General features: G+C 40.6%; 1 protein-coding gene across 1 annotated transcript in view; it reads right to left on the bottom strand.

The window, feature by feature from the left end:
* The window catches only part of LOC113414440 (G protein-coupled receptor kinase 5-like), a 77,678-nt gene that overhangs the window by 23,287 nt on the left and 38,154 nt on the right, over positions 1-16,237 (bottom strand). The window contains exons 2-5 of the mRNA XM_026671337.2: positions 14,291-14,386; positions 11,309-11,421; positions 1,781-1,858; positions 708-808 (exon numbers count right to left, since the gene is read on the bottom strand). Coding sequence (XP_026527122.1) covers positions 708-808; positions 1,781-1,858; positions 11,309-11,421; positions 14,291-14,386 — 388 coding nt within the window. The remainder of the gene's footprint in view (positions 1-707; positions 809-1,780; positions 1,859-11,308; positions 11,422-14,290; positions 14,387-16,237) is intronic.

Raw genomic sequence — 16,237 nt, 5'->3', positions numbered from 1 at the left:
CTTCATGTATCTGTAGAATAGGTAATTACTAAAAACTACACTAAGTAATTTTCATTGAGTTTATTGTAAAAGGAATGAATTCAGCCCCCCATCTAGGTCATACACACCTTTCCTTCATTGGGGGCATATTTAAAAAAAAGAGTTTGGGAGTTATTGGCTGTTTTATATTACACACTAAGTCCCAAATCATTTCAATATAGCATTTGTGCAAACTCAGCCTGTGTGGTTATGAATTATTGTAGTGTGTGAACCCAGAAAACTGGACAGAGTTCAATATGGTTAACTATGAGTAAGTGTGTTGTATGAGTATATTAGCCACATCTAGCCACATTATTTGAACCCAACAAATTGCGGTTATTTTAATTACCCTTTGAGTTTAAAACAAGCCAATGTCAACCATGATTTATGCAGCTATCTTCTTTATAGCAAATTATGGATAAAGTAACCATGTTTTATCCCGATGTTTTACGACAGGGCACCCTCCACCCATACATTTCAACTCCCATAATTCTCAGCAATGTCACTTGGTTTTGGGGAACTCTGTGGTTGGTCTACATACACATCTGGAAGGGTTCCTAGATTGGAAAATGTTGGTTTATTATACAAAAAATTTTACTTCTATGGATATACACAAGTTTGTCCTGACAAGAAACCAAATCCACCCCCTTATCCTTTTGGCTTCCAGATCTATTGGATGTAGTACTTACTGTACACAACTGCCAAAGAGATCCTTGCAAGGGCTTCTCTGTAGGTCTTCTATGCACTGGTTCATAAAAAGTTCACAAATTTCTGCCATATAGCCCAGGGACTAAACTCATACACATAAAAAGAAGGGAAAGAGCCATAAACAAATGCTTAATAATTCTTAAAGCGAGTAAACTATCTTGCACACAAGATAATAATTCTGTGGAGTCGTGCACTGATGATGTTACCTAGTTTAGTAATTACTACTCGTGTCAGAAGCACTGAGGTGCTTCCGGGAAAGGATTAGCCAGTGACATCACCATTGCCCAGGGGATGCACAATTGGTGGCTTCTTTCATGTCCTCAGCGGGAGCTGGAGTGAAGGATGAGAGCTAACCCCGCCCCATGGCAACACTCAGTTCTTCAATCTGGGCTTACTAACCTAGAAACCAGAGTCCTAACCACACGAGCCATTGTGCTCCTTAGTTTAGTAATGAAATGTCTGCAAGAAAACCACCAAGCTCAAGAGCAGGAAGGACTCTACAGTTGACTTACAAATATTCTCCTCTATCGGTAGATTTCAATTCTTATTCTTCTCTGTCTTCACTCCCTACTTTGACTCCTCACTGTAAAATAAAAATATGCTATATGCTTCTGTAGTCTCTGCTCTCAGTTCATATAGCAGCCTTCCCTAGTTAGTGATCTTCTGTTTGCTAGAATAAGGTTCTCATAACCAATCATTCCTGCTGTCTAGGAGAAGAGCAGCTAGAGTTGAGCTCCTCTGGAAAGCCAACCAATTGAAGAAGATTCTTCTGGATTACTCAATGTTTGGACTCTACAATCAGGAATACTCTAAAAGCACCCAGCACCCAAGATCACATCCTTTGAAATGATCCTGGCACTTTTATCCAAAGTAAAACATCTCACACAATAGCTGGAAGAAGAAAAATGGGGCAACCCCAGAGAAAGGAAACATAAGTTGCTACAGATGATTCTAGCAATTCTTAATAATACTTTTGGACTTCTGTATATCGAACCACCTTTTTAGAAGGACCCTGTCAATCTCCACCTTTATCTTCTGAAGGTGCGATACTGACCTCCTTGTTGAAAAACTGCCGAATGACTTCTTCTCCCATTTCCTTACGTTTCTCATCTGGAGAAAGCTCATATTCTGCCTGGGGAAGAAGAAAAGAGGGTCATCAGAACAGAAGCTCCACCTGAAAAGGACATTATCCTGGAAGCCAAAGAGGACATCTATCCCACACATCTAGAAGGACATTTCTTGATTCAATAAGGTTCCCCCCCCCCAAGACTTTATGTTTCTCCTCATTGTCTGTTGACTCACAAACATTTTGGAGATGGCAGGGAGAATTAGCTCAAAACTAGATCGTCCTATTTATTGCCTATACCCCAGTTTTGGTCCTTGAGATCTTTCATTTTTTTCCTTTCATTTTTAAAAGCTCAAGTGCTCTTCATGGAAAAGTACCTGGAGTGATCTCTGTTCTGGTATAAAGTTGTGAGTTACGGATGAAACATTGATAGTTACTCTGCCTTTCCTTTTTGCTTGTTTCTGGAATTGCCAAATTTCCTGAATTGCAATAGTGATATTCCAGGTGCAGTTCTGGAGAAATGTTATTTCTGCTTTGTATTTAATAACCAACTTGTTGTCCAGCTGCAGTCGTCAAGAAATTCCACACCCACAGATGTGTATTATTGCATCAGCTATGTGAATGGTTCTCTCTATTTCTTCCCCTTGCCCTCTTGTTGCAATGCTCTTACAAAGAAAATGGACTCTTTCTTGATTAACTGGAGAAAAAGCCACTATCCTTTTCTCTGAAGTCAAAAAGAAATCATTAAGTACTAACTGCTTAGAGAACTAGTAAAGAACAAAATGTGCCACAAGTTACTGTTGTAAATTTAAGGCTGCTTTATACTGACTATGTTCACACTGTGCCAATTGAGGCATTGTTTATTCAAGAAATACTGTGGACATAATATACTTAGACCTCAGCAAGGCATTTGACAAAGTAGACCACAACCTACTTCTTGGTAAGCTAGAAAAAAGTGGGATAGATAGCATCACCACCAGATGGATTCATAACTGGCTGACAAACCATGCTCAATGAGTAGTCCTTAATGGGTCTAAGTCTACATGGAGGGAAGTAAGCAGTGGAGTACCACAAGATTCCATCTTACTCTTCAACATCTTCATAAACAACATAGATGAGGGAGTAGAAGGGGAACTTACCAAATTTGCAGATGATACTAAACTGGCAGGAATAGCTAACACCCTAGAAGATAGGCTCAAGATCCAGATGGATCTTGACAGATTTGAACACTGGGCCCTATCTAACAAAATGAAATTCAGTGCAGAGAAAAGTAAAGTCTTACACTTAGGCAAGAAAAACCAAAAATAGACATATAGTCTGTGTGAAACCAGGCTTAATAGCAGTAACAGTGAGAAGGATCTTGGGGTCTTAGTGGACAACCAGTTAAATATGAGCCAGCAGTATGCAGCAGCCGCCAAAAAAGCCAATGCAAACCTAAGTTGTATTAACAAAGGGATACAATCAAGATCAAGTGAGGTACTGATACCACTCTATAAGACTTCTAGTGATACCACACTAGAATACTTCATCCAGTTTTGTCACTGATTTAAAAAAAAAGTTGAGACTTTGGAAAAAGTGGAAAGAAGAGCTAAGGATTAAGGGCCTGGAGACAAAAACATATGAAGAACGGTTGCTAGAACTGGGTATAGCCAGTCTAGAGAAAAGAAGGACTAGGGGACATGATAGCAGTGTTCCAATATTTGAGAGGCTGCCACAGAAAAGAGGGGGTCAAATTATTTTTCAAAGCACAGGGTGGGACAAGTAACAATGGATGGAAACTAATCAAGGAGAGAAGTAACCTAGAATTAAAGAGAATCTTCCTAACAGTGAAGACAATTAACCACTGAAAAAGCTTGCCTTCAGAAGTTGTAGATGCTTCATCACTGGAAGGTTTTAAGAAAAGACTGGACAACCACCTACTGGTATTGGTAGGTATAGTCTCCTGCTTGAGAAGGGGTTGGACTAGAAGACCTCCAAGGTCCCTTCCAACTATATTCTGATTCACCTAAGTGCATATACATGGGGATGATACAATGGACTGAAAACAACTCTCTTTTGGCACTTGTGTGTCCTTCAGATAGTCCTATATCAAGGATATAAGTAAACTTGTGGATGTTATGCACCAGATGCCAGATGAGATTTTCACAGCTCCCCTTGAGTTCAGGGTATGAAAAAATAACAGATGGGAAAGCATAAATACTAGAGATTTTTCCTGGGGGAAAGGGGATGTTTATAGTTCACTAATCAGCAAGATGCCTGGGACTATGGATGGAACACATTTTGTCAACTGGTTCATAATGACAACTGTGATGAAACACATGCAGATGTTGCTAAATTGGTTTACTTGTATAAATACAAATAAATATAAATTGGTGACTTGAATGTCACCAATTTTCCATACTTATCTGTGCTAGACTCTCAGGGGAAGATGCAGCCTGTTCTAAAATAAACAAAAAAGATAAAATATAAAGTAGCTGGATCAGGCTTCTTCTAGGATGTTCTACTGTCTACCAAGACTAGACTGTGGCCTTAGGACTTCTTGATTTCTTCCATCCAAATGCTAACCAGATCTCATCCTGCTTGGTTTTTCAAGCTCAGCTAGGAGGTCCTTAAGCTCTCTAGGCATCTGAAGATGTTAAGGAATGAACAATCAAAGTCCTCCAAGACCAAACATGGCCTCAAGAACTGACCATTATCATTTCCTTAGTCTGAGTCTGAAAGAGCCAAATCGCAAAAGCCTGGGAATTACAAGAATCATCCAGCTCAAATCTGATCCAGGACAAGATTGAAAAATGACCAGGACCTGTGAACATCCTAACAGGTTCACATCCCACTCAAAACAGCAGGCTCTGTTAGGCTGCATTGTGGGATTTAAATGTGGGGAAAATAAGGAACTTGCGCTTCTTAGATTAGACAGGTAAAGTATTATAATCTGTGCACTGATGCTACTGTATGAATGAAGAAACGCTTTGTACTCAACCCTACCAAGAACTAAGCAAGGATTTCTACATCTCCCAGTGTGGACTCCTAAAGGGAACTCCAACAACTGAAACCTGAGGACAAAAGTGTGGTCCGACTTTCAACTCTGCTTCTGGATTCAAGCTTAAAGTCCCTGTCTGTAATTCCCTTTACCCCCTCCTTCCTCCCACTCCCCACATTCTTTTTGTTTCTCTAGTGTACCTCCCTTCCTTTCCTGGCTTATTTCCACAGGAGCACAAGCTGTTTGCCTGACAGTGGAGAAGAGCACATTGCTGCTATTAAAAAATCTGACCCACAGATTCCCTCCCCATTGTTTTGGAACAGGGCTTGCTGCTAAGCAACAAAAGGGAAACAAGACATGGACTCCTCATCTCATCCCAATAGTGGTGATGGTGGGAGTGGAGAGGCAGGTAAATTGGCCAAGCGTGCAGCAGACGGAACCCATTTCAGCAGACCAGGGCGATAACGCCAAGTATGAAAGTGCTTTGCGCTACATGTCAACTGCAAGAGAAGGGAGGTGGACCTCAAATGGCCAATCAAAGCAGATGAACACAGGTGGATTCCCCCCTCCCCCACCTTTAATAAATTGCCTTAACATCCCTCCAACGTTCTTAAAAACAGGAAGATCCAAATTAGAAGGTCCATGTCACTGGGATGACTTGCAGGTCATTGCTACTCTCAAGGCTCAAGTGACATCTGTGTTTTTGTTGCTGGAAAGGCTGCTGGGCCACAGCCATGAGAAATGAATGGGAAAGCATGTACAGCAATTCCCCAGGGAAGTAGATGGATGTTCACCAGCTACAGGGGTGCTTGATGAACGTTCCTCCATATTGCTCCTTTACAAGACTGTCAGCTGCTGAAGAAGCAGAAGAATAAACCTGGGTCTGAGAAGACTTTGAGGAAGGGAGAAAAATGGAAAAAGCCAAAGACTTTTAAAGTTAAACACCCTGGGTCGCTGAGTCACAAATTAATCATGGGACAATGATTTGCTAGAAGACCCCCAAATCTGCCACAGGATTGGGAACCTGTATGCATACCCAAAGTATCTTGATGATGGATGAAGTCTGGCTAGAGAATGAACACAAAAAAACAGCAGGGAGTACAAGGAGAAGGATCTATCAGCCCACCCACCAAATTAATTATTTTTATCCTGCTCCCCTGCCCTAAGGGCAAACAAAGCAGTACACAAATTCAAAGAGCAATAGCACACTTCTGATATAAAATAGCACTCCATCATGATAAAAGAAAGGAACAGGAAACAGCAGTAGATAAAAGCTAACATCTGATGAAAAGATAAACACCTTATCATGGCAGAAAATTTATTAACTAAGAGCATACTGAAACTGCCTTCAGGAAGACTATAAAAGACAGAGCACCAGAGATTTCTGTGCAAGCTATAAACATTGCCACTGCCTCAGCTTCTAGCATCCTGTTACAGGTGTGACTGGATACAGATTGGGGCCTCCATTGCTGGTGACATGTATAGAATTGTTCTTCTAGCAGCACCCAGATATTGCAGCCAGTTTTATTTTCCTAACTGCAATGGGTTCAAACTTCTAAGTCCAGTGCATTATGAGTTAAATGCAAAACTACAATGGCAGATATCAAAATAAACATGGCAACCACTAGTAACGTGATTGAAGTCTTTGTGCTGTTGGATATTCAGATAGAAGGCACCTAAGATGACACTCTATTAAATCCCTGTCTGTACTTTGGACCTATAAACATAGTGACTTTATATGGTGTGATTTCTTTGGTTTGATATTAGCATGCTATGTGGGCTTAAAAATAATGTACTGAGATTATGATCTATGGATTTGCAATATATGTGAATTCAGCCAGTTGCAGCTTATTCAAGGAACCATGACTAAGGACAATGGCTGAGCTCAGACAGTGATTTCCAGATATGAGATGCACATATTTTAAAAAAGAAGCATGTTACAACTGGAAGGCTTTTTTTCTGAAGAAATTCTAAACTCAGTAAAACCAACTCTGCAATTCTCAACTATTATATTTAATCAGTGTGAAGATATTTTGGTCTTATTCAGACTGTTCACTATTGGATAAGAATCTAACCTTGCAGCTTCTTGGACGAGAAGCGAAACATCTTCTTCATCCTCAAAAAACAGTCCCTTTGGAAAAAGCACCTTTGAGACAACTATAACCTGGATGACTGAGAATCTCCATAGACATTTGGCCTTGCACTAATACACAGCAGATAATTCCCTCTATGTTTGCTGGAAAAAACCCCAACAAAGCAAATTGAATAATCCTATTCTCCACTTCTAGTGAAAATGCTGGTAGGAAATGTTAAAGCTGACTGCAGAGTGCCATGCTGAAAAAGTTTTCTTAGACTATAAATGTAGTCATGGTTAGACCATTGGTGTAGTGGTTAAGGCATCAGGCTAGAAACCAAGGAACTGTGGGTTCTATTCTTGTCTTAGGCATGAAACCAGCTGAATGAGCTTGGGCCAGTCACTCACTTTCAACTCAAGGAAGGAGACAATGGCAAGCTCCTTCAGAAACCTTGCCAAGAAAACTACAGGGACATGTCCAGGTAGTCACCAGGAATCAACTCTGACTCAAAGGTGTTGGGAAAAAAAACCACTGAGAATTTAAAGGGCAAAGAAAAATTTCCATCTGCTGTAAACAATATTAAGACTGCTGTTCTGGTATGATAAAGCAACTGGATTGTTGAACTTGGAGACAATGGTGTCACTCTAAAAGCAGCCCAATTCCATTATAGTCACCATAGCATTTTAATATTTGGTACCTGATTGTTCTTATTTTCACTGCCTTTTTTTTCCAGCTCTGTGTGAAGGGTTTTTTAGACCACAATTCTGAGAGCTTTCCAATTTTTGTTATTATATAAACTATTCTGGGAGCTTTGCATGCTATAAAGGTTGATGAAAAAAAACACAAAACCAGGGACAGATTTCTTGGGATTGTAGCTGTATCCATTTCTATTAACTTGGAAATAAGAATGGGAAAACAAGGTGCTGAACTCTGAAAAATGAAAAGCATAAATCGTTCCGGATCCTTCAACACCCTTCTTAAAGCATTTGATGCTCACCAGTTTTAATTTCCTTGAGAAAAGATCCCCTGGCCGGGTCACGTTCCTGAACCAAATTTAAATAAACAATGACTTTTTATCACTCAGCCTTTTGCTGGCTGAAAGAGTTCAAATCTTACAGAGGATTGGTTTCCAAGCATGTGTTTCCCATTTTGCAGCCAGCTGACCAGATAGGCATTCCTGTCATTCACATCCAACAAGCTTATGAAAATAAGAAAAAGGCCCAAGGTTCAACAAACTCCCTCCCATTGAGAGGAAGAGAGAGAGAACAATGTTGAATTGCATAAACAGTTTGGTAATGAGAAACACAGAGTGTTTTACGAGGTTGATGTAAGGCCTCCTGGCCATCTGAAAAGACCTCCTGGCCCAGGAGCAAAAACAGATCAATTTTCTGATTGTAAATTTGTCTGAGTTTAGGAGATGCGGAAGAAGGAACTTGGAGAGGAAAATGAGTTGAAGAAACCCTAAACTATGATTTGTTCTGCTTGAGGTTAAAATGCTTTCAGGCTAAGCAACATTTTCAAAAGAAAGACATGAGTGGGGGTTGCAACCCACAAAAACACTAGGATAGTATTTCAGATGAAGTGCTGACTTTTAAATCATACGTCATCCCAATGGAATTTTTGCACCGTTGACTTTAGAGTGGGTTGAAAAACACACCCGCCTTTCTGATCTTCTCCAGAGGTCACTCTGGAAGAATTTGGGTTTTTTCCCCCCCACCATTCCCCTCTTAGTTTTTTTTTTTAAAGTTGTCCTCCCTTTACCAGAATTTCAAAAAGGCAGTACTGACAGGAAGAAGGTTTGTAAAAGACAGAGAAGATAAAAATGTTGCCATCAGAATTTTAGTGAACAGAATTATCTCAAAAGAGTGACTGATTTTGTACTTCCTCTGTAAGTTCCATAACTGGATTCTTGGAACTAAAATGTTACTAGGAAAGGATTTCCCACAGCTGAGTGCGTCGTGTGAAGAAGGTCATGAAAGTTTCTAATTTGCATCCAATGTTTACTAGCCAGTTGGGAGAAGATGATGGGAAATTCCAACCCCTCCCCTCCATAAGAGACCGTATCCTGTCTATAATGGGCAGAGATGAAAGATATTTTTTTTATTTTATTTATTTATTTATTTATTTGATTTGCCAATTGTTTACAAGATAATAAGTATAAATGTATACATAGTTGTGAATATATGAAATGGGTACATATAAGAAAAATAAAAGAATAAGAGAAACAATAGGACAGGGACGGTAGGCACGTTGGTGCGCTTATGCACGCCCCCTACAGACCTCTTAGGAAAGGGGTGAGGTCAATAGTAGACAGTCTAAGGTTAAAGTTTTTGGGGTTTGGGGAAGAAACTACAGAGTCGGGTAGAGTATTCCAGACATTGACCACTCTATTGCTGAAGTCGTATTTCCTGCAATCAAGTTTGGTGCGGTTTACTTTGAGTTTGTATCTATTGTGCTGCTTGTGTTGTTATGGTTGAAGCTGAAGTATTCATTGACAGGTAGGACATTGCAATGTATGATTTTATATACCATGCTTAAGTCAGACCGAAGACGGCGTAATTCAAGGTTTTCAAGTTCTAGAATTTCAAGTCTGGTGGCATAAGGTATTCTACAACGAGTAGAGGAGTGGAGAACTCTTCTTGTGAAATATTTCTGGACTTTCTCAATTGTGCTAATATCAGATACGTAGTGTGGGTTCCAGACTGATGAACTGTATTCGAGTATTGGTCTAGCAAATGTTTTGTATGCTCTGGTTAGTAGTGTGATATTACCAGAGAAAAAGCTACGTAGGATTAGGTTAACATTATAGACCGTATCCTGTCTATAATGGGCAGAGATGAAAGATATTTTTTTCTTTGAGGTTCCTCAAATATAAGACCATACGTTTCAGATATAAGATAAGCTTGGGAAAGTAAGTTAAAGATTTAAGAATAAACAAGGTTGGGGAATATTTTTGCATATATATCAAAGTGTGCGTTGTGTGGTTTACCTTGATATGTGTGTGTGTGCTGGTGGAAGGGTAGTGTACATATGAGTGTTTTCTGAGTGTCACTGCCATGGCTTCTGGAAAACAGATATTCTGAAGTCTTGTGGGAGTGCCAGTACGTATTTTGGCACTTCAGTTCCATCCCAGCCTTCATATTAAGTTTTATTTTTTAATTTCATCATTTTACCTGGTGATAAACAACCACACTGGCTTATGCAGGCCTGGACATGAGCAGCTTCTTGTAAGCAGCCATTTTTTGATGAGAAACACCCATGATAGATTCTCCAAATTCCAACTGGTTACAAACGATGAAGGATCAAGCTGAAGCACCTCTCAAGAGTGCTTGACAAAGGACCTTTCTCCTCACATATGCCACTAGATCCCACTTGTTTTCAGTGGGAGATCCCTGGGACCAAACCCATGACCAATTGCATGTAAGGCAGGTATTTTGCACCCAGCTAAATCATTCCTGATTGGAGGAGGAAAGCAAAATAACTTATTATTTAATTAGGTAACAGGTCCACCTAATTCAGTATGGCATATACTGTAAAGCAGTGGTCACCACCAGTGGGCCAGGGACCACTGTTGGTCCGCAAGAAAATTGTGGTGGTCCGCAGAGAAATGTCACCCCCAAAGCACCCCCCAAAGCAATTAATCCTGGTTGCGCGGGAACACAAGGCTGCACCGCCCACATGGCCCGCAGGAATACAAGGCTTGTGTTGCTTGCATTGCAAACAACATGAGGTAGTGAGGGGAGGGAGGAAAGGGCAGTGGGGGGGACTTACCCCACTTGCTCCACATGCCTCACTTGGCCACCTGGCTGCTTCTTTCTGCTTCTTTCTTCTTCTGCTTGTGGCTGCATGCAAGGAAAGCAGCAAAAGTCTCTCTTTCTCTCCCCCAAACTCTGCGAGAAATGAATCTTTGGGACCCTGCAAGGCCTCCTGCTCCAAGAGGCTGTGCCGGCATGACAAGTCTCACGAAGACTCATTTCTGGCAGAATTTGGGGGAGAGAAAGAAAGACTTCTGCTGCTTCTGCTGCTTTCCTTGCAGGAAGCCAAAAGTCTCTCTCCCACCCCCACCACCCCCGAGAATGGAGCTGGAGACGGTATCCTGCGATCCCAAATAAAGAATGATCGATCGGTAGGAAAACGGGGTGAGGAATTTTCCTCCAGACTTTTTGGGGGATTTTCCCAGGGTCTCTGGTCCGCGGGATTTAAAATTATGAGTTTGGTGGTCCCTGAGGTCCAAAAGGTTGGTGACCCCTGCTGTAAAGGGTATGTTTCTGTCAATCTTCTAGACTTGAAGTACCAAGGATTCCATCAATTTTGCTGCTGATTTTTGACACTTCATCATCAATCTTGTGCCATCCAAAGTTTTGGGATACTTTAAATAGGAGTTGCCAAAGGGAACCTGGTTGTCCCTTAAGGATTGGCTGAACAGAGCCAAATATACTTTAGAAACTGTGCTCGCCTTACCACAGCATCCAGGAAGTGGATACACCGTAGGAGTTCCAGCCGGGTCTCACAAAACTGTCGAAAAAGCAGTCGGCCGATGGGTTGCTTGTCACACAAACTGTTGTAATCTCGTTCTACAAAGGAAGATATGGAGAAGGAATTATTGTCACTTGTAAGCAGACAGTTCTGGACCATGGGGCTTTCAAGGGTGTCCATCCTAGTAGAGCTTCACATGTAGCAAGTTGGAATGCCATTTTTAAAAGCCGGGGTGTCCAACCTTGGCAACTTTAAGACTTATGGACTTCATCTCCCCGAATTTCCCAGTCAGCATGGCTGTAAATATTTATAGCTAAAGATGCACACAATTCCCCAAAGAAGAGAGCTATGTTTAGATTTCAGATCAGATCAAAGTTCATCTGGATTTGAATTTGCTTTGCTCTGTAGCCAAAATTATCTGAATGGTGCACAAAAAATGAAACCAAGTCTTGTTATGAATTTGAAGTCCATGGTGTATGCTAATTCGAACACTGTTTTAAACTACAACGTGCTTAACATTGGTTATTAAAATAAGCAATAAATCTAACTCATTAATTATGATTCCAAAATGACAATGGCTGGACTCAATCTATAAGCACAAAACAAACAAGCCACATTATTGTTTAGTGTAATGTGTGAATAGGGATGATGATGCTGGGGATTATCATTGCACACCTGGATTTTGCGCATATGAAAGTAGAAAAGAAATTCTAAATCATAGTTCATCTGTTTAGATACAAAACTGTTCAGCTTTGGGATGATGTTGTAGCTGATCCCAAAACATAAATTCTTCATCTGATCGCATCAAACAAAGATGACCTTTGGGTGCAGATTCAAAGTCCCGGGGGAAAAAAACTGGACTCTCAAAACTTGCTTTTCAGGTACTGAGAAGGCCAGCTCTTTTTTGCACTTAGGTGCTCATGGCGCCTTCCATATCTGCAACTTCTGGTTGTCACAATCACGTCCTGCTGAGCTCTCTCACGAGCCCATCTGCCTTTGCCCAACTCCTTCGCATTCCCCATTTCACAACTCCCCCCCCCCCCAATCTTTTGTAAACATACTTTCAAGCAGTAGGAACATGTTCTCATTTGCATCTCAGCATGTTCCTTCTGGGAACAAACTGAAGTATGAGAAGATGGGGGCAGACACAAGGATCTCTAATAGTCTACAAGGGCCTGGGAGAACAGTGAGCTTACTTAAAAGTCAGAGACCAGGCCACACAACCACCAAGGATATTAATTTACTCTTTGTGTTGATTCACTTGAAAAAAAGGCTCACAGAAGTTCTTGGAAAGAGATGATTTGAAGATGACTCGATGCATAAAAACCACACAGTAGGCTTCCCAAAACATAAATTGCCCTAAAGTCACTTCCAACTTCCCTCTGATAATCAGTTAAATACAGTAGTTATGTATTGCATTAGGAGTGGGGAGACCTCTCCCCCGTCAGTCACCAAGTCACAATGACTTTAGGGCAATAGTTCTCTGTTATCCCACTTTATTTTTCAATTTTGCTGTTGTGGGGAATAAAAATACAATGTGGCCCCAAAGACCTACAGTAGTTGCCATGCAAACATCAAAGGTGGGTAATTTCTTTAGAAGAGGAGCTGTTGGAGAAGGATAGGCAGAGTCAGGGGTGGAGTCAAGAGAGTCATAAGTCTAGAAACCTTATATTCCCACAAATGGTCTGAGTTCATCCCTCTTGAATTCCATTGGCTCTTATCTAACACCAATTTAGTGCTGACCATTAGTTGACTACATTCTTCTGTATAGGCATGAGCAATAAATCAGCTTAACTGGAGTTTAATGTGTGGTCCTGATTCTTCACACCTAAAATAAGCCTATTGTTCTCCTCACATTTCAAGGATTCCCGCAGACCTTTCTTTTCTCCATCTCTACCCCCACCCTAATACTCGTAAGGATTTTAGGAAGTAAAATGGGTCTACTAAGCCTTGTAAAGGCCCTTTTAAAAAATCTGAGGAATCACAGAGTTATATTTTAACAGTTGTCATCAAATTTCAGCAGTGCAATTCCGGAAAATCTGGGAATCACTCCTGGACGTGGGTAATGGACAAGAGTGTATAGGACCCATGATGATAACAATGGAATGGGTGAAATTATGGCAAATCTTTATCCAGCAGTTTATTTCTTTCAGTGGCCAACCAGATATGTCCAAGATGCTCACAAGAAAGATGGAGACACTTCTCTCCCATCATAACTTTCCTACAGCTGGCACTTGAAAATGCGCAACTCCAAACTGTACGGTAGTTCAAGATTAATCACCTTCAGCAGATCAGTCCTCTCTAACTGGTTCGATCCTGCACTGATTCAATCCACTTATTAGGGAAATTAGTGGCCATTAACACACCAACTGGTGATGAATTCCACAAATAATTATTATTTCTCCTCCAACGAATGCACGGCCTAAAATTTAACAGAGTAGTAAGAACAAAAGCTAAATTGAACTATTGATTATTCATACTTAGTTTTGTTCACAGATCCTTTCCTCACTTTTCTGTTAAATTATAGGCTGTGCATTCATTGGAGGAGAAATATTACCTCTAATACCTTTTCCACTGATACCTGGTCTTCCAACATATATTAACATATGCCCTCAGCTTACATCTGGTCATGATGAGACCTACAGTTTGACATAGGACCCCACAGTCACACTGAGGGGAAGTCACTATGTTCCATTTATACATTGAGTCCTGACAGACACCATGTGAGGTGGTTGTTCGAAGCCTGGCATCTTTTGCGTGGGGTCGTTTGTATGTCAACCTGTCTGGATGTTCAGCAACCCATTTGGCTTTCCATTGGGAATTGATGTTATAGGAAATCTTACTTTGATGTGGCATGTGTAGTTCTGCTCATCACAAGGAAGTAAGGTGGCATCATTTTGTGACGCTTTTGGCTACCAGCTGCTGCATTTCCTTGAGCAGAGGGAATCTGTCTCATGTTGCACTTACCCAACCCTTTCCGGAGCTCATCGCATTGGCTGATGTGTGGGAACTTGAGGATCTCTCTCCATTTCTTGCTCCTTCCTTTCCGTTTCCCTCCACCTCCTACAAATCAGAGAGACGAGAGGGAAGAGGAGAATGATGAATGTGAATACAATGGCTTATTTTCTGACTCTGTTTTACCTTCTGGCCAGGACAGTCTTGGTTCCCTTTAATTCATACAAGTGCAGTACAATACCAACCATAGCAGTCAATGCTATCCATCATAAATGAGAAGAACATCCTGGTGCAATTTTTACTAAGTAGAGTGCTTGTATTTAACCTAGTTATAATCTGATCAAAGATTATTTCTTACCATTGTGCTTTGGATTGTGCAATAATCTCTTTAGAATTTGCAACCTCCCTTATATCCCGTGTATCAATTAAACCAAAGGAAAATTGTTGTACACAAATAACTTAAGAGTGAAGTAAAAAAACAAAAACGTCTTTCTCAACAGAAGAAAAACTTCAGAAGCCTGAAACCTGATGATTAAATGCAAAGCAAAGACTGACTATGAGGGTCAAACAGTGACCTAGAGAATTCAAAGAAGCAATTACATTATCTGACACATTTCAACAAATCTGTTTGTTAGGTGCAATAACCACAAGCTCCTTTAAAGTATTTTTACTGACACATACAAGGCGGTGTGGACAGACTAAACAGGACTTGGCATCCACCAGGTTTAAAAAAACAACAACCAGGCACGAGGCTGGTTTGTAGAAACACCCAGCTCTCTGCAATTTACTGCTCTTTGTAGGTTTTCTTTCAAGCAAGGGGTAGGCAGTATGTATTCTCTTCCCAGATTTTATCTAGCTAAATAGGCTAACATAGTGATACTCAACCTTGGCAGCTTTAAGATGGGTGAACTTCAATTCACAAAATTCCCCAGCCAGTGAACCCAATTCTGGGAGTTGACGTCTACCTATCTTAAAGCTGCCAAGGTTGAAAAACTCTGGGCTACTAAATATGCCCTTAGCTAAAATATGGTCACACTCGACCACTAGTCATAGAAATTTGCACAATTGAGATTTTGGGGGAAACAGGCATCAAGTATGTGCAACTATCTGAATCATGAAAAGCATCATGCAAAGAAAGTATAGAGAAGCATACAGCTTATTGATTAAAGGGGAAGATTTCCCCTTCAGGTCTTCCCACAAAAGGCACTGGAATCGGATAAATGCTAATTTCAAGTAGAGGTGACATGCTGATTCCTACCGCTTTTCAATATATTATTTCTCCTTGATTTAAAATAATGCCCAAGTCAGGCTTATGATTTGGCATAATCTCAAAAGTGATGAACTATTTGTTGAGCTATTGTTCCACCTCCAGAGGCTGATTCACCATGGAAACAGGAGTGCACTTATGATTCTGAGTGCTTGAATGAGAACGAAAGTGCTTTGCTGGATGAGATTAAGGTCTTCGTGGTCCACCATTCTTGTTCCAAATCCCAGGAATCAGAAAATACTAGACTGACTTTCCCCAATTGGTACCCTCCTTATGGATAGTTCCAACATACTTAGAAGGCACCAAATAGTCATTAGATGATTTGTAAGAAGAAAGTCCCAGAGGGCCATCTTGAATGTATTGCTTGCGAATACTTTTCATCTTTTGCTAGTCTATACCACTGCTTGTCAACATTCCTCTCCACCTCTGTAACAAGCTAAAGCTATTATATTTTTGTCCATCCGTATCAGCAGACTTCCAGCCTATTGTGGATAGCTAAGAAATACTCTGCACGATACAGAAATAGAAGATTATATCTCGCTGCATAGGTGTCATGACAGATTCTACATGAGATGACATTTGCCACCACACAGACATGGTTCCATGTGGGAGAGAAGTTAAAACAAGCATGGTCCTTGAGATAATCCTTTAAGGAGTGTCTTAATCAAGTAAACCTCAAATAATGAACACAA

The sequence above is a fragment of the Notechis scutatus genome, chromosome 7 (genome assembly GCF_049901735.1).
Source record: "Notechis scutatus isolate UNSWTSFEM ecotype Mainland chromosome 7, rNotScu1.2, whole genome shotgun sequence".
Taxonomy (NCBI): Eukaryota; Metazoa; Chordata; class Lepidosauria; order Squamata; family Elapidae; genus Notechis; species Notechis scutatus.
This window is presented reverse-complemented; position numbering and strand designations above follow the sequence as displayed.